A 25,116-nucleotide genomic window follows, 5' to 3' on the forward strand; every position below is an offset into this window, starting at 1 on the left:
CAGCAAAAGAAACTATCATTAGAGTGAACTGGCAACAGGATGGGAAAAAATTTTGCAATCTACCCATCTGACAAAGGGCTAATATCCAGAATCTACAAATAACTAAAACAAATTTACAAGAAAAAATAAACAACCCCATCAAAAAGTGGGCAAAGGATATGAACAGACACTTTTCAAAAGAAGACATTTATGCAGCCAACAAACATATGAAAAAAAGCTCATCATCACCAGTCATTAGAGAAATGCAAATCAAAACCACATTGAGATAACATCTCATACCAGTTAGAATGGCATCATTAAGAAATCAGGAGACAACAGATGCTGCAGAGGATGTGGAGAAATAGGAACACTTTTACACTGTTGGTGGGAGTGTAAATTAGTTCAACCATTGTGGAAGACAGTGTGGCGATTCCTCAAGGATCTAGAAATAGAAATAACATTTGACCCAGCAATCCCATTACTGGGTATACACACAAAGGATTATAAATCATTCTATTATAAAGACACATGCACATGTATGTTTATTGCGTCACTGTTCATAATAGCAAAGACTTGGAACCAACCCAAATGCCCATCAGTGATAGATTGGATAAAGAAAATGTGGCACGTATACACCATGGAATACTATACATCCATAAAAAAGGATGGGTTCAAGTCCTTTGCAGGGACATGGATGAAGCTAGAAACCATCATTCTCAGCGAACTGACACAAGAACAAAAAAACAAACACTGCATGTTCTCACTCATAAGTGGGTGTTGAACAATGAGAACACATGGACACCAGGAGGGGAATATCACACACCATGGCCTGTCACGGGGTGGGGGGCTAGGGGAGGGATAGCATGGGGTGGTGGATTGGGGAGAGATAGCATTAGGATAAATACCTAATGTAGATGACAGGGTGATGGAGGCAGCAAACCACCATGGCATGTGTATACCTATGTAACAAACCTGCACGTTCTGCACATGTACCCAATAACTTAAAGTATAATAAAAAATGATCCCCCCCCCCAAAAAAAATCAGTGTGCCACTTGGCACTCATAGGCTCAAATAAAGTCAATGGCCAAAATGTTGTGGAATATATTTGACATTACCATCAAAAATGAATGTTGGTAGTTTCTTACCAACATTGGTAGTATCTTAATCCAAAGATACTTGGATTAAGTATCTTTGCTTAATCCAAGTTTCTGAAACAAACGAATTAGCTGTTAAAAATATCTTCAATGGCTCCCAAGTTGCAGTAATATTGACAGCTCATAATGCACTAAGAAGATAACATTTGATTTATTTGAATTGTTGCTCTAAAGGAGGCATCAGCAAACCATATCCTATTTGCCAACTTTGGCCTGCCATCTGTTTATTCTTTTAATTTAAATTTAAAAATATTTCAGTAATTGAATAGAAATAATACAACAATTCAAACGGATTCATAAGAAGTTGCTAAGATAGTATAGAGAAGCCCTGTGTATGCTTTACCCAGTTTCCTCCAATGAGTACCTTTCACATAATGTGCAATATCAAAACCAGGATTTGGTAAATATGTTTATTTCTATATGATTTTATCACATGTAGATTCATATAGCCACAACTGATACAGACGATGCCATCATCACAAAGATGTCCCTTGTGTCACTCCTTCATAGTCACACACATACCTCCCTGCCCCGCACCATGCCTAACCCCTGGCCAACACTAAATTGCTTCCAACTCATTGTCATTTCAATAATGTTATATAAGTGGAATAATATAGCATGTGATATTTTTCAGGCTGCCTTTCTTCTTATTCAGCATAAGACCCTTGAGATCCATCCAAGTGGCTGAATCGATAGTTTGTTCCTTTTATTGCTGAGTAGTATTCCACTGCATGGATGTACCATTGTTAGCCATCTATGATAGGACGTTTTGGTGGATTTCAGGTTTGGCTATTACAAATAGTTGCTGTGAACATTTGTGTACAGGTTTTTCTGTGGACTTGGAAGTTTTCATTTCTCTGTGTTAAATGCCCACACGTGCAAATGTTGGGTCATATGGTAAGTGTATGCTTAAGTTTCTAAAGAAACTACCAAATTATTTTCCAGGATGGTTGTACCATTTTATATTCCCATCAGCAATGTATGAGTATTCGTTTATCCACATCCTTACCAGTATTTGGTGTTGACACTATTTATTTTAGCCATTCTGATAGGTGTGGTGTCTTACTGTGATCTTAATTTGCATTTCCCAGATGGATAGTGATGTTGAACAATTTCCGTGTGTTTGTCATTTATCTTATTTGGTGAAATTTTTCTTCATTTCTTTTGTCCATTTTATATTGGAGTGTCTTGTTACTGTTTAGTTTTGAGACTTCTTTATACATTCTATGAGTTGTCAGATACGTGGTTTGCAAATATTTTCTCCCAGGCTTGTCTTTTCATCTTCTTTATCAGATCTTTTGTAGAGCAAACATTTTACATTTTGATGAAGTCCAGTTTATCAGATTTTTTCTTTTATGAATTATGCTTTTGGTGTCGTCTAAAAATTCTTTGCTTAGCCAACATCTTAGAAGACTCTATGTTCTTTTCTAAAAGTTTCATATTTTACATTGAAATCTATGATCAATTTTAAGTTTTATATATAAAGTGTGAGTTTTAAGTAGAGGTTCCTAAGTTTTGCCTGCCTTATACCTTATACAGAGTATAAGGCACCATTTTTTGAAAATACCATCCTTTCTCCTTTTGCGCCTTTGTTAAAACCAGTTGACAATATTAGTGTGAGGCTATTTCTGGTTCTATGTTCTATTCTATTGATCTATGTGTATATCCATTCACCAGTATCACACTGTCTTGAAAGAGGGTAGCATACTTCCTCTCATTTTAGTTTTCTTTTTTTTTTTTTAGATACTCTAGTTCTTTTGCCTTTCCATGTACATTTTAGAATTATCTATAGCTACAAAAAAAAAAAAAAAATCACTGGGATTTGGCACAAATTGCTGCCCAGCAACTGAACTAAGTCCAGCCATTCTAGCATCAGCTAGTGGCTGTGCTATAAGCAGTGAAGTTGGGCACAAAATTTCCCCCAAAGGCACAGCTATAATTTTTCAAGTAAAATTGAGATACTGCTAGGGCCAGACTAGCTGCCCTCTCAAATATGTCATTTCAGTGTGACTAGCAAGGCCTGTTGGAGCCTTTCCATCTTGTTAATTCTCCAATTAGAAGTGACCTACCCTAAAGTCGAGATGTCAGATCAGCAAGTCCCAAGGTTTCCATCGGTCAGGTATTTGGTTTCGAGAGCTGCACATTAGAAGTTCCCTGTTTTGGGAGGGGAGCATCACACACTGGGGTCTGTAGGGGGGAACTAGGGGAGGGATAGCAGAGGGTGGGGAGTTGGGGAGGGATAGCATGGGGAGAAATGACAGATATAGGTGATGGGGAGGAAGACAGCAAACCACATTGCCGTGTATGTACCTATGCAACAATCTTGCCTGTTCTTCACACGTACCCCAAAACCTAAAATACAATAAAATATATATTTAAAAAAACAAGTTCCCTGTTTTTCAAAGTGGATATTTTTTGGTGGCTGGGTCAGGTAGGTGGCCACACTGGGTTGGGAAAAGGCCTGAATGCTCTGACTGCCATTAAGTCAGTCAGCAATTTCCCTTTCTCCTCCTGAGATTCTGTATTGTGTCTGGAGGACCACCTAGGAGGGGTCAGAGACACATTGGGGTGTAATTTACACAGCCCATTATGGCCTCTGTACATGTGGCAGCCCTTGAAAGGATCCCACAGACAATTATGAGACAGGTAAGTGTGGGTATACAACACATCAATTCCACTGCACATTCAGATTTAGAAGCCACATTACATTGAATCACCCAAAAGGCCCCACCTGCAAGATACCATTAGCTTCCCTTCCTCACCATGGAACATGTTAAAAAGCCTTTTCCACCACAGGAATACCACAGACCGACGAGAATGTGTGCAAGTCAGGGGCTACAAGTGGCAAGTAAGTGCTGGATCACATTATCCCCCAATCAGGAGGGTTGCAGAAGAGGCTGGCTGTGGGGAAGAAAATTAATTTTCAGCCTTTTTTCTCCTTTAGGCTCTTGCTCCAGGATCAGGGCTGGAACACTGACAACTACCTCTCCTGTGGCAGCGGTGAGCCCCTACAGCATTCAGAAAGAACTGGGGCCCCAGGCTTCTTTCTTTTCTCCCCCATGCACAACGCTACATTTTACCCCGAAGTCTTCGGCACTTCTGTCACCCCTGCACCCAACACTTTGTCCTCATTACTGAACTGGCTGTGGCCTGCTCTGCACTTTTAGGCATGGCTTTGCATTCACTTTGGCATCTGAACAGTGCTGTAATTGCTTGCAGCTCAACCAAATAAACTGTTTTCAATCTACCCAAGGCTCTCAATTGAAGAGCAAGATTCTTCTTGATAATATCATTTATTTTACATTTTGGGACTTGACTCAGCCACAGGAGTTGTCATGAAAACCTCCTTTCCTCTGCCTGCCTGCAGGAGTAACAAAGCACCATTTGCACTGTTTCAATCCTACCTCTTGTTGCTAAGCCTCTAAACATTGCCTCCTGTTTGTGAATAGGTAGGACCATGGGAAACCTTAGTGTCCACCAACCCTCTCCCTATAACCCTCATTAGGGTGAGAGCATTCACTACCAGATCCCAGGGAGTCTTACATTCCAGAACCTGGCCGATGGTTCCTTTTTCAGAATATCACATCTTTGTCAGCATCCCATCCTTGTTGCCAAAACTCTTCAGTTCCAGGATTTCACTTTACTGACAAACCAGTAAGTTAGCCTGTTAGAATCTCAAGAACGCTGACAGAAGACATGAGACTCGGGTCAGAGGCAAAGGAGTTTATCACTCATGGCACAGCACTCAGAATGAACCTCAGCATATCCGCATCAGTTCCCCTTGTCTCCGGTTTCACAGGGGCAATGCAATGGGCCTGGAAGGATAGCAAGCACACAGTGGTGTTCACATTGGAGTTAGGCTGAACACTGAGCGTGAGGAAACCAATTCTTCTATAGTAAGCAGTTAAGCCTGCTCCTTGACCTCAAGTTACTAGTTACATAAATCCTAAGAGATGGCTCATGCAAAATTGTCAACAGGGCCTTGCAGTCTTGGCACACCTAGTAAGATAAGAGGCCTGACTGTATCCTCCAACAATTATCCATTTTGTGCTTTCGCTCTGTTCACTCTCATGTATTTCTCTCTCAACCTGTTGTATACTGATGCCTCACACAGGCTAGGCACTTATGCAATAAATACTTAATGAGACAGTTGGCTAAGAGATGAAGATAGCTAGATCAAGAATATTGTCAAATTGCAGTTTCAAAGACTGAAGAATAATTCCTTCAAAAGTTTGGCCACCAATCAGTCTGTCAGCTACCTGTGAGAGCTAAAAGAAACTTTTCTAATTCATCTTTAAGAGCTAAGTCTACAGCTAGTTCCTAAAGGACTGTCACATAACACAGTCTAGAAAGAGCCACTTCAATTTTTCTAGAAAGAAATCTTTCATTCTGGTGAGAAGGTTTTAACAACTGACAAGACAATATACTGTTGCCACGGAGAAGACCCAGTAATTATGCCTATAACATAATCCTGAGATTAAACTTCTGGGCCAGGCGCAGTGGCTCTCACCTGTAATCCCAGCACTTTGGGAGGCCCAGGCGGGCAGCTTTCTTGAGCCCAGGAGTTCAAGACTAGCCTGGGCAACATGGCAAAACCCTGTCTTTACAAAAAACACAAAAATTAGCCAGGTGTGGTGGCATGTGTCTGTGGTCCCAGCTACTTGGGAGGCTGAGGTAGGGAAATCACCTGAGCCTGGAAGGTTGAGGCTGCCGTGCGCTATGACCACACCACTGTACTCCAGCCTGGGTGACAGAGTGAGATCCTGTCTCAGAAGAAAAAAAAGGACAAAGAAAAAAAACCCAAAAAACTACTACTCAGTCCAAGAGCTGACTGCATGAAAAATATTTTCCTTTGGAGTTATTTCCTTAAAACACCACCAAAGTTTGTAATATCACTTAATATTTACATTCCAAGGTTTTACTCTTCAGAGATACACTATCACTGCTTTAAAATTATGACCAAACAATAAATTCCAGATTTTAATTCATAACACATAAATGATAAATATTTGAGGACTCAAAGGAGATAAAGAGTGAGATCAGTGGCTGTAATGAACAACATTTAAGGAATAAGTCAGCATATGAATATTGGTAGCTAACTTCAGATCCACACACTGAAAGGTATAAATAAAATGACACTGCTTTAAATGGTTATCACCGGCAGACCCCATGAAGCACCCGCAAGGTCAGATGTCATGGGTTGTTTTGGTAACTCATAAGGGACACAATAATAAAGTGACAGAGAAGCAGGCATTTTTATTCAAATGGCATGAATTTTTTTTTCTTTCCTAAGCAATTTCACAAAACATATCTTATTTTTCTGTGTATTTCTATTAGATTTCAAGAAAAAGTAATAACATTTTTCTTCTGAAAGCTACAGTGATGTCAATAAAATGAGCACTGAAGTCATAATGTTTTAACACATTGTCATGCAGTGTTTTTGTATTTATCACCGGGATATAAAATGCTCAGTAAGTGGCTAGTGTAAAAATATTAGGCACTAATCAATTACATGTAAGAACCAAATTGATCCCATCGCACTGGAGGGATTTAAATTTGAGGAAAATCAGCTTTCTGACTTGGTTAAAACAAAGTCTACAATGTAATGAGACAAAATGGAAGTAGTTTAAGTAATAAATGTTTAATCAAATAATTTTACATATTATTAACAGCATTCACTTGGCCAAACATCTACACGTTTGTAGAATCCTACTGTATATAAAGTGGGAATGTATCAAGTATAGACTATGAAAGTGCAAATAACAAGTCAAGGTTAGATTAACTTTTTTTTTACATTATAAAATTAACTTGTTTACAAAATAGGCTTTGCCAAACTTCATTACTGAATTGTAAAGTCAATGACTGTGTTGTTTTTAAAATATGTACCAAGGAAATACAAATTGGATAGTTATCATTTTTCATGCTCAGAAGAGAACAGCACAGAAATAAAGGATACTGCACAAGGTGCAAGGAAACCGGAACCCATTTTGTACGCTATCTTCACACAGAGCATCCTTTCTCACCTTAACTGCAGCTGTGCGAGATGCCTCAATGTGATGCAAAGACTCTATATTGGAAAAGTTACAACTTGGTCTAAAAACTTATTGGTGTTGATATTTTTAATCCAAAATAAATTCATAAAAAATCCTTTAATGGACTATTTCAGTTTAATATACAGTAATACACTGTAGATAAAGTTAATATTTCCCCCCACTAACTTTAATAGGTATTGATATCAATGTTTCTGATCACTGGAGAAATAAAAACTAATGTGGACCTTTGATATGCATGGCATAGGAGGATTCCCACAGTTTATCCTAAGAGGATCTGGGGAATATTAAATATTCTAATATAGTGTCCTAGCAATATGATTTTTAAGTATAAGCATATTTCAAAAGCAGGGTTTGGAAAAAAAGTCATCAAAAACCATAATCACATCGCTTGTGGATAATAATACTAATATAACTTTTTACCCAGCCCAGGACTTGCCTGTACAAACTCAGAACTGAAATTTTGGTATCTGTAGATTTCTGGTAACAATTTGGCAAAACACTAAATGGAGTGTTGCACTTACCTATTCTGTTTATGTTACGCTAGTTTTGATAATATGTAAGTAAAACAGCCATACCAACAGTTTACTCTAGTTTTAATTACACACTGTACCATTGTATCTTAATTACAACTAAGACCAGTATTTTCTTCACAGTAGACACTGATAACTAGGAAGTTGATTTTTTTCAACACTAAACAGTAATCACACAGCAAATGAGTATTGTGCAATAGAACAAACACATGTCAGCATTTGCTAGTTAGTCAAACAAACTGATTGAACATTTAGTTGTTACTGTAAAAGCAAGGCCATGGGTGGTTTTATGGAGGTCTTTGCAATTCATAGCATAGTTACTTCAGAAGAGACATTGAAATTTGAATTACTCACTTATTTAACTGGCAACTATCCATTTAGGTTAGGCAAAGGCACGGTAACATGTTGCGCAGGATGTTTTACTGAATTTCTTAATAATCGTCGGATTTACTATAACTCATGAAAACTCCACTTTTTTTTCTATTTTATAAAACACCTACCATTAAAAGTAATTGCACCCATTAGTAATTAGAATGCACTGTAAAATTATGAAAACAAATAACTATGATTGCACTTCCAATAAAGTGTCTCTTAAAATACAGCACCGCTGTTGCTAATCAACTGTATTTTAATATTAAAATAAACTGTTTTTAACAGCAGCATTAGGTTTAGTTAACTTAAGCTACAGGCTACATTTATATAAATGCAGTCTCCATGGCAACAAAAACCCACTTAATTCTGGAATATCATTGCTACTGAGTGGCACCTTTTACTCCCAAGAACGCTGACACTGCCCTGGAGCACTCTAGGATGCTGCACACCTAAATGCCTTGTTAGTCAGCACACAAGTCAGAGTTTGGCACAACCGGACTGTAAATAGACATGAAAGGAAATCTTTGCTTCATGTGAAAATTAAAACTAATTACACTGTGGTAGATGTGGTACTAAAGAGACTTCAATTCACATTGCTTAGACAAAAAGGAAGGAAGGAAGTTACAGAAGAGCACAAAGAGATTGAGAACATACATGTTATCGGATCTATGCAAAATGAATTTCTAGAATGAAGAAAACTTTTTTTTTTTTTTTTTTTTTTAAAGGAAAGCCACCCAAAGATTAGGGAGTAAGCCTTTAGTTTAAATGTTCAATTTAAGTATTGTCAACCCTAGGCTAAATAGAGGACTGCATTTTCTTAAAATGTGGAATACAACCTATTTATTTCATTTTTGTTTCTCTTTCTCTTGCTCTTCTTTTTGTCAGCAGAAAGGGGAAAAGCTATTCAATTAAGTACAAAGGAAATTCCCTGTAAGGTTAAAATAAAAAATGAAGCTACCATTCAAGGGAACTCCTTTGTATTCAACCCTAATGTTGGTGGTTTATCACTGAGTTGGAATTAAGTGAATCAAAGTCTCTATCAAGCATACTCCACCTAGCATACCATCTGTATCTGTAATTCATTTAGAGCCCAGATGTGTGCAGTTCACACTAAATGTACTTGTTCCAGCCAGTCACTTGAGGTTTGAGGTGTCTGACTTGAAACATCTGAACCATCTACTCTGTTGGCCGCCTCATTACCACTGTCACCAGCTTGAGATGCTGCTTCCTCAGTCAGAATATTTTCTTCCAAACGATTTTCTTCCATCTGGGTTCCTCTATCTTCCCTGACACTGGCATCTTCAAACACTGAATCTTCTGGCAGCACCAGTTCCACATCCTTCACACCTTCTGACCCATCTTTGATACAGGGGAGCTGGGAATCTGCACTAATTTCTGTAGCTGCTGGAGGAATCAGGGCAATACTCTGAGGGTTCATGTCATGAAACCAAGCCATGATGTTGCCAAGAAGATTGTCATTGATGTTGGGGTCTTGGTCAGCTGAATCAGGGTCACTGGATGAGGGACAGAAATCACTTCTTGCCTCACTGAGAGGGTGTGAACTGAGGGTGTCAGTTGAAAATGGGTCACTCTCTGCTCCTAGTCTCATGAGGCTGTCACCAAGTTCCAAAAGCTCAGAGCTGCTCAATGCAGCCCGAGGGCTATCTGTATTTCTGGGGACAGAGTCCAGCCTGGAAGGTAAAGAAGTGCCTATCGCACCTAAGGATGCTTCGTTACTTAGGAAGTCTCTAGTTTCTTCATCGATGGCCAGCCCAGACTCTTGCAGTGATAACTGTATTGCAAGAAGTATATTGGGATCATCTTCATCCAAGGAACTCAGAGCCTGAAGCAACAGAAAGCAAAATCACTTTAAAATTTGACTAAAGAAAAACAGATTTAACCCAATCAGGTTTACCATTCTTCCTTTACCAACAGATTATTAATTCTATTTATACGGAATAATTATTTTATCTACTAAAATCTTATTATAATTTTCTCTGTGCCCATGCAAAAGGAAAAAAACCCTACCTTAAAATAAATCTAAAATATGGTAAAATCTTTTCCTGCAGCACATCTTTAGAACAAAGATTTTAGAATGGAAGGAAGAAACAGGAAAGCAATGAAAATAAAAACAGGAAACCACACTCAACAGAGAAAGAGCAAAAGCATAGGCAATGAGGCTGCTCAGAAAGGCTACCTGAAGAGAGTCCTGGTTTTCAGAGCGACTGGCAGGGGTGTAGTCACGCAGGGAAGAGCTCTGCAGTACACTCATAGATGTAGAACTTACCACGGATGTGCCAGGTCTGCGGCTGCTGCTGCCGCCTTCTGGAATATCTGTTTCAAAGCAATTGTTACCAAAGACAATTTAGTGACAAGTAACACTTATTATTATTTTTTTTCATACACCTGAGTTTAAATTGGCAATTTCTCTTTCAGTGCTGGGGAAAACCTATGTTGACATGTTCACTTAATCTTTCTGGGATTTCTCATCCATATTTGTCTTACCATGAGCAATAACATATATATGACACTATCACTTCTAATCCATGACTTTTTCCCTTTTTTTTTGAGTAAAGGTTAAAAAAAGCCTCTGTTGCCCAGGCTGGAGTGCAGTGGAGTAATCTCGGCTCACTGCAACCTCCGCCTCCTGGGTTCAAGCGATTCTCCTGCCTCAGCCTCCCGAGTAGCTGGGACTACAGACATGTGCCATCATGCCCAGTGAATTTTTGTATTTTTATTAGAGATAGGGTTTTACCATGCTGGACAGGATGGTCTCAAACTCCTGACCTCAGGTGATCTGCCTGCCTTGGCCTTCCAAAGTGCTGGGATGACAGGCATGAATCATCGTGCCTAGCTGATGTTTTTAAATTTTTGCTTGCAGTCTATATGGTTCTATTCATAAATGCAAGGGCTACTATCCATTTCTCTTTTTTTGTTAAGCAGTAACTAAAAAAGGTTTTTCATTTTTGGATTGCTTAAAATTAAATAATTTGGGAATTACAAAAGTCTGAAGAGCAAATCTTTAGTCCCATTGATCCTGACACTATAGTTGGAAGATTTTCACTTAATAAAAAAGATTTTCACTTAATAATTTAATAATGAAGGTTGAATAATTAAAATAATATCTCTAATGCCAGAAATTCTCTCTTAAATAATGTCTACGGGACAACTAAGGCTAGGAGACAAATATCATATGAACACAAAAACAGTATCAATACTACAATTAACTGAGTGCTCACTAGGTGCTTACGTGTTTTAGATGCATTATATAATTTAATACTCACAATGAGCCTATAAGGTGGCACTATTATTACTGTTTTTTCAGAATGTGGAAACAGCCCTAGAGAGGTTGTGAGTTCACTAAGTTACACAGCTAATATGCAGCAGAGATGGGGTAACAAATCCAAGTTTGCCTGACTCCACAGCCCATGCTCTTAACTCCCCTGATTTTCTTTATCCCATCACAATAGAAGCATCTGCATATTTATATCTAAATGACAAACTGTTTTACAAACATTTACATCAGCCAGTTTGAAGGATAAATTCAGGAGAGCTTCGGGATTAAACCATACACAACCCAGGGGCTTACCTAAAGTGCTTTCACTTGGCTCATCAGGCTCTGGAGGATTACTGAGCAGACTGTGCACGTCTCCTCGACGACGCTGTCTGTGCCTCCTCCGATACTGAAATTCAGCATATTCCTGCATAAACCAAAGGTTATAAAATACAAGAGAGCATGCAATTTTTAAAATGCAAATAAAACAAACTACATACTTTTTTCCAGAGGAAAAAGTTTGTGATTTTATACACACATTATAAAATCACTTGGCTGAAACATCAGGTTTTGCCATGCCAAGGAAACACAAAAGGTAAAATGGAAACAAAGAAGTTTTCAACAGTCATTACAATTGCCTGATAAACTGGGAATACTTGCAAGCCCCAATGCTAGATTAGAACAGCCCTATTTCATATGCCTGATGATTTCAAGGATCTTGTTATCTAAGTATTATAATTAATACCACAATCATATTACTCTCTCTCTTTTTTTTTAGAGACAGGGTCTTGCTACGTTGTTCAAACTGGTCTTGAACTCCTGGCCTTGAGCAATCCCCACTGCCTCAGCCTCCTAAGTAGCTGGGATTACAGGTGTGAGCCATTGCACCTGGATATGAAAGTGGTTTTACAAAAGTGACTGGGGCTGAGCATAGTGGCTCACGCCTGTAATCCCAGCACTTTGGGAGGCCGAGGTGGGCGGATCACCTGAAGTCAGGAGTTTAAGACCAGCCTAGCCAACATGGTGAAACCACATCTCTACTAAAAATACAAAAACATTAGCTGGGCATGGTGGTGGGGACTGTAATCTCAGCTACTTCGGAGGCTGAGGCAGGAGAATCACTTGAACCTGGGAGGCAGAGGTTGCGGTGAGCCGAGATTGCGCCACTGCACTCCAGCCTGGGTGACCAGAGCAAGACTCCATCTCCAAAAAAAAAAAAAAAGAAAAGTGACTAGGATATATGTAACAGGAAAAAAAGGAACAAAAATAAAAAAGAATACACACTGTTAAGTACTTGCCAGATTGTTAGATTTTCTATTCTTTGGGACTGCTACATACAACACTCACAAATCAAATGACTAGATTAAAAGGCAAATGTTAGATTAGCTTTAAAATAAGATGATTATTTGGCTTCTTTTCTTTATAAGCCAATATGTGGTGCTATTTACAACACAGGCAGGGGAAATGCCTTCCATTTAGCATATGGGATGAACACAGACTTAGGCAGATGTCCTCAGTCTATTTTACATTTGTGATAATATTTAAAGTGAGTTTGCTATCACGAGGGTACAACTTGGAACCATCTGCTATTACCTGGGTATAAATGTACTTTTAGTGACAGAAGGGACAGGACAGGACAGGATGGGATGGGAGGGGAGGGGAAGGAAGGGAAAGCAAGGGAGGGAAGGCAAGGGAAGGGAGGGGTAGGGGAGGGGAAGGGAAGGAGAGGGGAGGGAAGGGAAGAGGAGGGGAGGGGAGAGGAGGGGAGGGGAATGGAGGGAAGGGGAAGGGAGGTAGCCAGGGTACATGATACTAATATAAAAGGGCTAATTTAGAGAATCATTATGGTGTCTTTCTGTGATAAACACTAAGACACTCAACTTTATGATTATCCTGGTTACCCTAGAATATTGAATATGCTTATATTGTGAAAGTACTAGGAGTAGGTGAAGACAAATTTTATATCACAAATAAAACTTTCACATCATACCACTCTGGTGACATTTATTTGAACTCCTTCATTTATATAAGTAGTTGGACTCTTAATAAGAAGTGAGAGGCATCCTGTTAGGTTAGAAACTAATAAATGAAAGATACTCCAAGTGCCCTGAGGGTTTATAGAGGTTCTTTAAAATTTCTCGCTGAGCTGGGGCATCATTTCCTCGCTTCCTAGAGGCCCGTGATCTCAAACTGATAACTTATTATGTGTCATCAAGCCTTAACAGACCAGTGAGGAACACCAACTACATACATTTCTTAGACAAAAATGGTGTTTAAAAAGAAAATTTTATCTCAATTCAAGGTTTATATAGGGATCATTTGCTTACTTTGTAAACTTCATAATGGTATAAAGTTATGAATGAAACTATTACTGACCATAGACTATACATATCTCCAATTTAAGAAAACAAAACCATTTAAAAGCAACTGCAAAGAAACTTGTATTTCTAATCGTTCTGACAGGAAACTCTCAGATGATATTCTCTCATGATGCAACAGGCTTAAAAATATTGTTCTCATAAAATAAAATTTATCTGAAAGTTTCCAAGGATTCCTAAGATCTTCAAGAATGCATATTAAAAAGCTGTAGTCAGTATACGCCAAGTAGTTTGAGAATGTTAAGGACACAGAGAAGACTAAAAATTTCTAGTATTTATAGAGGGAAAAGCTGTAAGAAGGTGTTTTAAGTAATAATTGCAACCATTTTGTCACTGACTTAATGAGATGCTTTAATCCTTCTAGAACTTCCATGGGGTATCACCATCCACACTGTAAAGATGAGAAATTAAGAAAGAATATAGCCTAGGATCTAATAAGTTACCCTTAGAACTTGAATTCAGATGTTCCTCAGAGTTTATGCTATTTCCACTAAGCTCCACTGCCTTTAAAGTAGCATAAAACAAACTTTTATGCTTGCCAGACTCAATTTAAATCGAAAAGAATAAGATGAAATTAACTTCACTGAAAAAAAAAATAAATTCAACCTAAGTATCCTGGAGTTGGTAACCTTGTTTTTTTTCCCCTCACAGTCTTTATTAAGGTAAAGAGCTATTTTTAAAAAATATAATTTTAGCAGTTACTTGATAGTCGTACACATGCAGAATTTGAAAGTCTCACAATGTGTAGTAATTCTTTATATCTGCAATAAGGTTTACATAAAAGCCTAGTGTTTCAATATGTTAAAGACTAAAGAAAACTAAAAATAAATAATTTCTAAAAAATTATCAATTCATAAAAGATGAAGTGACAGTCATATTGGTAGGCCCTCAATATTCAAGGACAAATATTTCAGGATTCCTAAAGTTCCTGTCAGACCCAGAAGCTGTAAGATGATACACATACATGATTATGAATAACACTGATGAAGGTTTTATTTTTGCTAAATTGTGTTTTTACCTTAAAATACTGAAATCATTAGGTTTTTTTTTTTTTTCAATAATTTCAGTTTGCTTATTCTTCCTTTTAGGTGGAAATTTGCCACAATATCCCTGAAGCTGTAAATATATTATAACATAGAAATAATAACAGTACAGGATCAGATAAAGAAAAAGGTTCACTTTTTTAAAATAAAAATTTCATTAATAAATCACAATTTTAAATAATTTAAGTGAATTTAAAATTTCCAGATCAGGGCTCTAAGCACCATTTTTTTTTCAAGTCAATATTTTCTTGGATGTATCTACCAACACAAAAGCCACAGGTGATTGCAAGTATCTTCAGCAACTGAAAAGAGAAAGTATCTGATTTAAATAAGCCACAGTCATGCCTGGATAATAATCAATTTCATTGTCTTTCAGTTGCAGATAACAAATGGGTTATACATTACAAACAAAGGTGTCATCATTTGTCCTGTCCCCTTCAAAAAATTAAGTTGAAGGGTTATCATAATATAGGCATCAAATACTGTTTCATAAAGAGCAAGGATGGAAAAAGAGAAGTACAGAGAACTGCTAAAACCATTTTAAAATCAGACTCAACAGTGACAGTGGCAATTTAAATCTCAGAAAACAGTTCTGTGATTAAGAGTTTCACTCTGTCTTATTTTTATTTGCCACAACTGCTATCTGCAGTATAATTTAGACCTTCTGTATTTTAAAACGGTATATTAATGACAACAAGAACAAAAAAGAAGAGTGTGAAAGTCTTAAAGATAAGCAGAAAGCAACCAAGCAAAGCACTTCTTTCTGCATACACATTATTAATGTCAAGTTTTCCACTTTAGCAACTGATTAGAAATCAATTCCCTCGGGTTGTTGCATTAACTTTAAAAAACAGATTGTTCTTTTATATTTTTAATAGTTTCAGACTAAAACAAATAATAAATGAAACTATTAACAAATTAGAAGATTTTTTTCAAAAATGTATATTGTAAATTTGCCTTAATTCTGACTATTCAGTAATTAAAAACAATAAGAGTAATGCATTTAACAATGTGATGATATACCAATACCACATAAATAGCTTAATGTAGGCTCTGTTAAGGCATTTTAGTTACAAAAGAAAGAGAGGGCGTTGCTGATAACCTGAGTAGGATTTAGAATAGATAAAGATGCCAATGCAAGCACAATTGCACTAAGAAAAAATACAAAACAAAAACCCCATAAAACAATTACCTCTGGTGATGCAAATCCTAAATATTCCCAATCCCATGTTCCACCAGCAAAGCTACAAAGAAATTAAACATACCATTTGATTTAATATCAGTACTACAAAGTATACACAATCAGATCCTTGCCCTTTGAACATTACTTTGAATTCCTCTGTTGGAACTTGCTTAACCAAAGTAGATCAACTATTAAAACAGAATTAAAATGATAATTTCATTATTTCTTTCAAATTCTAAGTTTTTATGTTTGTGTAAAGTGATCAAAAAATAAAAATTACTGTTATAACAAAGTATTTTAAATTGCTTCTATTTTTACTTTACAAGTATATATTTACTCCTAAATATTATATAAAAAAGGATCAAAGGAATTTATGTAAAATAGTGCCAAAGGAATGTTTAATGTTTATGATTATTATAAACAGGAAAGTATGCTTCAATTTACAGAAGTAGTATGAGCATGTAAAATAAAACAACCGTAACTCAACTGATCTTTAGTGGGTGAGTTTGGATCACTTAAATAACTAGGAATACCAAATTTCTCTTTCCTTCACAACTTCTTTACACAAAAATACAAATATGACCATAACAAGTTGGTAAAGTTTCCAAATTCTGCATAAGAAGTTTATAACTATCAAATCACTACATATATTACATACTTGAAATGACTAGCAATCATATTCATTCTAAAAACGAAACAAAACAAAACAAAAAAAGAAATGACGAATTAGAATACTCATTAATTATGAGTTCACTTGAAATGTGAAATTAACCTAGGTTAATTTAGTCTGAGGCACTACCCGATAAACAAATAAAAAATAACAAAAAACAAAAATAGCATGGAGAAAAAAAAAAAATCACGAAAAAAGAGTTAACATACTTTTATCAGCTATCCATACTTTAGGTGTAAGTAATTTCCAGGAATATGAACCTTGGTTGGATAAAAAAATAAAACTGCTGGCATTTGTGGCTGGAGCTGGGATGATTTCCACAGTGTACATCCTTTTTACCTGCGTCTCGGAGCTTCTGGTGAGTCTGCAGGAGCTACTCCCCGAGCCACAGATGCCAGGAATTCTTGCCTCTTTTGCTGAACAAGGCATGCTGCTTTGATGATCTTGTGGCGGGGTGTGCGAAGGTAAGGCCTATTGACTTTCTGGGCAAGGTCTTCAGTGACCATTTCTAGGTCTGTCTATAGTAAGCAGAGGAAAAAAAAAGATCACAGGTTTCATAGGTTAATCCATAGCAAATCCAGAGTCTATGTGGTTTCTCAGTTAAATCTAACTGTTCTGAAGTAAGAAACTAGTTCAAATTTTGAAATAACTTTCTATGTAATGTATTTTCTACTGCGTACGTTTTCTAGATTACGAAAGAGAAAGGATTGTATATAAAATCATGTGAAATTTAAAAAAATAGCACTCATCTGATAGGCATTTATAGAAATGAAATTGGTATAGATTACAAAGAAGTAGTGAGTATTGCAGCTGTCTACAAGGAATTTATAATTTGTTTATGTGAAAAAAGCTAACACATTTCAATGCGCTATACAAGCAAATGCATGATGCCATGGTGCAGACTATATAAAAGTGCTGAAGGAATTTGAATCATGGCAAGACTACAGTAATCAGGGCAAGTCTGGAAGAGTTTATGGAGAAAATAAATATTAAGCCTTGATGAAACGTAGGATATAAATTAGTAGAGGACAGTTCAAAGGGATGACATGAAAACTGTAACAAGAAAAAGTTTAGTGGCTTCAAAAGAAAAGAAATGTACAATGAAGCTATTTAGCTATAGTGATGCCAGCTGGCTTAGGTGTTTTTGTTTTTTAAATACTATAACTTTTTCAGTTGATTTAAAAAATAAACTGGTAAACAGCAAATTTTTCATCTTGTACATAATGCGGCTTGTTTCATTTTGATGATAAAATTCTTAATTACATAATCAGAAATATGTCTGATTTCAAACCTGAACTAGTTTAAAAGACAGACATAAATGCTATAGGAAATGTTTGCATCACTCATAACTCATTCAGACCTGAAGAGTGACAGATTTAAACAGAAAGAAAATTTCAATTTGTTACTAGTAACTTTTCCTTTATTTAAAAACCATTTAAAAAATGAAAAGAAAATTGTTTTACTAATCACACCCACATTAAATAAAACAAGTGGTTTGAAAAAAGAAAAACTCGGTTTTTCCTAATAACTGCTGCCATTTAAATGTAATTAAAAAAATATCTTACTTGCATTAGTTCGAAAATTTCTTTCTTTGTGCTTTTAGGTTCCAAGAAAAATCCGTATGGATAAGAACACTTGAGAATGCGCCGAGTTTTTAAGAGCACATGAACTGCATCTTCAATGAAAGTGGTATCTGGACAGCCTCCTTCAGCTAAAAAGTAATTGAGGCACAGTGAAGTTGTTTTGCAAATATGCTATTTATGATATTAATCAAACAATGATTTTTTTCTCCAAAAAGAAAAAAGAATGATCGTTAGGACAAAAACTGTTTTAAGTAACTGTATGAAAATACTTACTTGAACCAAACTAAAAACGTACATAAAATACCATGTGTGACATGAATGTGTGTATAAAAGAAACATATGACCCAGCAGCCCAAGAGCACTGATGGTAGCCATCAAGGAATGCACATGCTCATCTCGGATTCTGGTCTCACTCCATTGATAAGCAAATCTAGCTTTATGTCAGCCAAAAGGTTCTAGGCTTTACTAAGGTTTTCAGATTATCCCTAGCAGAATTTCCCTGCTTAAAAATGAGAACAAATGCCTTTTCTAAGTTGCTGCTAAAAAAAAAAAAAAAAAGCCTAATTATGCAAAATCAATACTATAAAGAAAAAGATACAATATTCTGGCAAACAACTAGATAACTAATGCTAGTTAATAAAATACTTCAGAGAAAGACAGAAAGGAAGGAAGAATGAGGAAGATGGAAGACAAAATTGCCTTAATATCTGAGACTCTTCTAAGAACGTCATTACAACATTCTAGGTTTTTGCTTAACTGAAAAAGAAAGAAAGAAAGAAAAAATCAGAAATTAAGCATGAGAGTCTAAATTTGCAAATACTGTTGAAAATCTGATTATTCTGGATGCCTGTAGAATGAAATTAATAGTGTGTGTACACAAACTGACATATAGATTACCCTGAGATTTCTGATGTACGTGAGATATGTGTGAAGTTTTGCTTCTTCCTTTCCAACTGCTGTATATTTTCATATTTTTCCCTATTTCATTATGTTGCCTGAAACCTCCAGAATGTTGAATAGAAGCAATAAGTCACATCTACAAATACTGAATGTTTTTAAGTGTCAGGCATAGTTGGAAGCACTAGGGATGCATTAATGACCAGACAAAAATCTCTGCTGAAGAGTTTTATGACTGTGAAGATTTTTTTCTTCTCAATTTTTATTGTGGACAATACTTCAGGAGTTTGATATTGCCTAACATAGTTATATCATTAATGAAGTCTAAGAACTAATATAACAAGCAGGCTACACTGCTATGGACATTTTCTCCCCCATTCTATTTAATTTATGATATTGTCTTGATTAGAGAATTATCCTGATGAAAAGGATTTTAGTACTCACTATTTTAATAAATTGGAGCAACCCAAGTATAACATCACATTTTTCACCTTAAAATGTACTTTTCATATGTAAGCTATTATTTTTAAAAGGTGACTTTTAAAAAACAAAACATACCAGAACCTGTACTCTGTGTGGTCACTGTGGGTTATTATATTCTAATGATGCTACCAACACTCAATCCATATTTTGGAATATTCTTTTATAACTTAAAATTTAGGACCCACATGTTAGCTCGTCCTCATGGCTTCGCTTTTTTACCCCAATGTTCATTATTTACCAGTGAAATGATTTCTCCCCAAACTATTACAGACTTCCACACCCTTAAGCACTCTGCTAAATTTTCTCAAGAATTTTTGGGTATTCAGTTACATGACAATTGGGTAGCACGTGTATCTTGCTCCTCTGACTAAGTCAGTTATGCCCTTTAGGACCCATCCACTTTTCCCAACACTGTAGAACATCAGCAGTGACACAGAGTAAGCAAAATCATGCAGTGTTTTTATGTTGTAACAGTGCATCAAGAGGAGGAGGCTAGGTGCTGGGTAGAAAATCCAATCACAGAAGCCTCATCTGCTAAGCTGCACTCAGGGCTTCAGAGAACTCAAAACAGTACCACAACAAGCTAATGGACACAATGCATTCCTTTCAGGACCTAACTTACTAGTGAAGTGACATCATGGAAGAATATTTTATATCAATTATCACACATACAACTTATAACTTACTTTCTTTGAGAGCTCTGCTCAATTGTTCCATCTTTTCTTTGGCTGTTTTAAGAAGGCGTTGTTCTAACTAAAAGAATAGAAATAAATAATTTAAACCATTCTCTTTATTTATTCACAACAGTAGAGGTCGGCTCATTTGAAATTATTTGGGACATACCTGATAACTATGCTCGTGATTTTTAAATCTTGTATAATAGTGCATAAATCTGTCAAGTTCCTGAAATCGTTTGTGTTTTTTCTCAGCCTAGAAAACAAAAGTCCACAAATGACTTTTACAAAAACTAATAGCTACTAAAATAGTTTCTTTGGGGGGATCATTTAAAAGTTTTATTAGTGATAGGTAGTAGTGCATTCAGATTTGTGAATTCTTTTCTTGACAGAAAACAGTACATCTTAAAGACTCTCAGAACAAAGTCTTCCATTTGTATACTGTGACAAATACCTGAGTCCAAAATCCCAGGGTCTAAGGCAAAGAAGTCTCCCAATCTCCATTTTTTTTTTCTGAGACAGAGTTTTCTTCTGTTGCCTAGGCTGGAGTGCAGTGGTGTGATTTCAGTTCATGGCAACCTCTGCCTCCTGGGTTCAAGCTATTCTCTTGCCTCAGCCTCCTGAGTAGCTGGGATTACAGGAGCCCACCATCATGACCAGCTAATTTTTGTAGTTTTAGTAGAGATGGGGTTTCACCATGTTGGCTAGGCTGGTCTTGAACTCTTGACCTCAAGTGATCCACCTGCCTTGGCCTCCCAAAGTGCTGGGATTACAAGCATGAGCCACCGTGACTGGCCTTCAATGTTTTATTATGTGGCTTTTTGGTATGAACTAATGGCATCCCCCTAAAATTCGTATTTTGAAGCCCTATCCCCATTGTGACAGTATTTGAAGATAGGACCTGTGAGAAAGGTTAAATAAGGTCAACAGAGTGGGGCACTATTCTAATAGGGCTGGTACCCTTATAAGAAGCGGAAGGGACACCAGAGGTCAGTCTCTCTCTTTTCTGGCCACCAGAGGACATAGTGAGAGAGTGGCTGTCTGCATGCCAAGAAGAGTGGCCTCCTCAAGAACCAAATTGGCCAGAACCTTGACCTTGGACTTCACAACCTCCAGAACTCTGAGAAATAAATTTCTGTTGTTTAAGCCACCCAGTCTGTGTTATTTTCTATGGCAAATGAGCATACTAAGATACTTACTGTACAGTATAATGTAATATTGCATTGTTGATATTAATATTAAAATTGTTTTTAAGTCTTTGCAGAATAGGCTGGGATGCATCAGACTTTTCATATATATCTTCACCAAAATAAAAAATGGAAAATGTAAAAGGGACAAAACTCTCAAGTTTACAGAGCTATTTTGTTGAAATTAAAGGCTATTATAAAGTGTATTCAATTCAATACCTCATTAAGATGAAAACAGAAAAAGAAGAAATGCAAAATAATTCCAGTGGCAGTGAGCGGCTTAGAGAGAGGTCTTGGCTTAATTGGTTCTCTTTACCTCCACAGTCATTTCCTTGGATTGCTCCTCCACATGCTGAATGACTTCATAGCGAGTACATCTGTAATAACCTCCAGTGGAAGAACTATGTTTTTTCCACTCTTCTAGGCAAATCCAGCAAAAGTCATACTTGCACTTCAAGAGAAAATATATATGAAAACATCTTCCCATATTAATATGCAAATTACTTTCTGCTTTATAGCCAACCAATCTGTAAAGATTAAATAATCCTGAGTGTGTGACCAGGAACAAATCTTCTTAAAGACATGTCCTCTTTCTCATGTTTCCTCTGGAGACCTTTCTGCATTATGGAAAGATGTGGGGGTAGCTTGAAATTATTGCTTATAGTGATATATTAAAATGTAAAGCATAACATAACGAGGTAATCACAAGGAATCATTGAAAATATCAATAGGATATTCTTTACAAATAATAACAGATACTGACAAGTGTTTCATTTTTAAGTACGTTCTAATCTGACATTGGTCTATAAAGCTCCACCAGTCTATTTGAAAAACTTCTAGCAATTTTGAAAAATTAGTTTTGAAACTAGAAATAAGCTGAAAAGACCTCTAAGTGAAACCGCTGATATAAAAATGGTTTCCCATTTGAAAGTACATTTCACTTACTTAATTACCATAATTATCAGACAGTGCCGAAAATATGAGCATTCAGTATGAAAATATATCCTTTTTTATGCTTATGGATTTTGAGTCAGTTAAAAAGATCTTCCCATTCTATGTTGTCTTCAGGTAGTCTTATGGTTTATTTTATTTTGTAACTTTATCTTTGAGTCATTTGGAATTTATCTTACTATATAGGATACAGTATGAATTCAACTTTATTCTTTCTCACACAGCTGCCCAGTAGTCCTTATACCATTTAAATAGCTCATGTTTCTCCACTGGTTGTAGACGCCACCTTTACCACATACTGGATTCCCATGTATCTGTGTCTATATGCTAGGCTTTCTTTCTATTCTATTTCATGTGCCAGCACCACACTGTCTGAATTTCTGAGGCTTCATAATATGGCTATTTGACAAGGCTAGTTCCACCTCACTGCTCTTTTTCAGACTTCCTGTTCTTGCTTCCCCTTGGCCCTGCCATATAACTTTTGAATTAGTTTACTTAGATTCAGAAACAAAACCTATTGCTATTTTTGATGGAATCTTTCTATCTAAGAACTTGGTCATCTTTCCATTTGTTTGTAATCTTTTGTGACCTACAGAGAGAGGGTTTATATTTTTTCCCCATAAGTCTTGCATATTTGCTAAATTTATTCCCAGATAAATGAAGTCTTTCAGTAAATATTCAATCTGATTGTTGTTGATACACATGAAGGTTATTATTTTCTGCAAAGTAATTGTGTACTCTGCTACTCAACTGAATTTTTGTTTATAGCAGTTTTTCAGTTGATTTTTGTAAATTTTCTAGGTATACAATCATGCCATCTGTAAAAAGTGATAATTTTATCATCTCATTTCTAATTTTTATATTGTTAGTCTCTTTCTGTTGTCTAATTATGTTGACTGGTATCTTCAGTCTAATGTTAATAATATTAGTGATGGAAAATATCTTCATCTTATTCTTGAATTTAGTGGGAGTGACTCTAGTTTCCCCGATTAAATATGCTAGCTTTTGAACTTAGGTAATTATTTTTATCATACTAAGAAAGAATCTATTCTATTTCTTTGAGTGTTTTATATGGAATGGTTTGTTTGTTTGTTTTTTGGTCAAATACCTTTTCAGGAGCTACAGAAAATATGTAATTTTTCCCCTTGGACCTACGAAAAACATGAGGTACAACATCAGCTTTCCTAATATTGAACCCTTCTTATACAGGTTGAAGCATCTCTAATCTAAAAATCAGAAATCCTAACTGCTCCAAAATCCAAAACTTCTTGAGCACTGACATGCATTGTAAATTTGTGGATTAGGAGTGCTCAATTGGTAAAATGTAAATATTCCAAAATGAAAAAAAAAAATTCCGAAATCGTTAACACTTCCAGTTCCAAGCATTCCAGATGAGCAACACTTAACCTGTCTTCCTGGAATAAACTCTTACTTGGTTAATTACCTATGAATGTGCTCTGCTGGATTATTGCTAATATCTGTGTAGTTTTATCCCTGTAATATTTAGGACTTCTGCAGTGTTATTTAAAAGTAAGAATAATCCACAGTTTTCTTTTAGTTTTTATAATCTTGTCAAGCAGGTATCAAGGTTCTACTCACTTTATAAAAATAATCTGAAAGTTGTTTTTTTTTTTTAACTCTCAAGAATAGTTTAAATAACATTAGAATTACCAGCTCCTTAAAGGTTTGGTAAAATTCTATCGTAAAACTATCAGGGCCCATTGCTTTAAGTGTTAGTATAAGGTGCGGGAGAGTTTTGAAAAACTTTTTTTCCCTTCTATGGGAATGGGTTTTTTGGGAATATTCTCTCTCTTCTAGGATCAGTTTTAATAAATAATACTGTCTTAGAAAGTCAATCTACTTCAAATCCAAGTTCAAAATATCTGGAAGAATTGAATGAAGTTATTCCTTATTATTTTAGTTTGCTTTGTTTCTTTGATTACAGGCATACCTTGTTTCATTGCATTTTGCTGTATTATGCATTGCAGACACTGCGTTTTGTTTTTGTTTTTTAAACAAACTGAACTTTGTGACAACCCTGATCAAGCAAGCCTACTAGTCATTTTTCCAACAGCATATGCTCACTGCTTGTCTGTGTCACAGTTTGGTAATTCTCATAATGTTTCAAACTCTTAAATTATTATATCTGTTATGGTAATCTATGATCAATGATCTTTGATGTTACTATTTTAATATTTGGGGGGGCACCATGAACCATGCCCATGTAAGATGGCAAACTTAATAGATAAATGTTGTATGCGTTCTGGCCACTTCACCGACTGGCCATTCTATTATCTCTGTCTCTCTCACTCTCCTTGGGCTTCCCTAATCCCTAAGACACAACAATATTAAAATTAGGCCAATTAAGAATCCTATAAGGGCCTCTAAGTGTTCAAGTGAAAGGAAGAGTCTTACATCTCTCACTTTAAAAATGCTAGAAATGATTAAGCTTAGTGAGGAAGGCATGTTGAAAAGCCAAGATAAGCTGAAAGCTAGGCCTCTTGTGCCAGTTAGCCAAATTGTGAATGTAAAGGAAAAGTTCTTGAAGGAAAGTAAAAGTGCTATTCCAGTGAATATATGAATAATAAGAAAACGAAACAGGCTTATTGTTGATATGTTGAAAATCTGAGTGGTCTGGATGGAAGATCAAATGAGCCACGACATTCCCTTAAGCCAAATACTAATCCAGAGCAAGGTCCTATCT

At 36.2% G+C, this 25,116-nt stretch overlaps 1 protein-coding gene across 9 annotated transcripts in view; it reads right to left on the reverse strand.

The window, feature by feature from the left end:
* Positions 1-6,755: 6,755 nt before the first annotated feature.
* Positions 6,756-25,116, reverse strand: part of ANKIB1 (ankyrin repeat and IBR domain containing 1) — a 159,579-nt gene continuing 141,218 nt past the window's right edge. For 7 of the 9 annotated variants that reach the window (XM_012450828.2, XM_064380395.1, XM_012450823.2 and 4 more), the window contains 9 exons: positions 21,778-21,912; positions 20,444-20,530; positions 20,287-20,353; positions 18,203-18,348; positions 16,977-17,155; positions 15,977-16,028; positions 11,679-11,790; positions 10,287-10,423; positions 6,756-9,932 (listed from right to left, as the gene is read on the reverse strand). In XM_012450828.2, the coding sequence (XP_012306251.1) occupies positions 9,195-9,932; positions 10,287-10,423; positions 11,679-11,790; positions 15,977-16,028; positions 16,977-17,155; positions 18,203-18,348; positions 20,287-20,353; positions 20,444-20,530; positions 21,778-21,912 (1,653 nt within the window). In that variant the 3' untranslated portion in view covers positions 6,756-9,194. The remainder of the gene's footprint in view (positions 9,933-10,286; positions 10,424-11,678; positions 11,791-15,976; positions 16,029-16,976; positions 17,156-18,202; positions 18,349-20,286; positions 20,354-20,443; positions 20,531-21,777; positions 21,913-25,116) is intronic. The other 2 variants (XM_012450827.2, XM_012450829.2) reach the window with 2 other exon arrangements.

Source organism: Aotus nancymaae, unplaced genomic scaffold, assembly GCF_030222135.1.
Source record: "Aotus nancymaae isolate 86718 unplaced genomic scaffold, 86718_ANA_hifiasm-v0.15.2.pri h1tg000025l, whole genome shotgun sequence".
Taxonomy (NCBI): Eukaryota; Metazoa; Chordata; class Mammalia; order Primates; family Aotidae; genus Aotus; species Aotus nancymaae.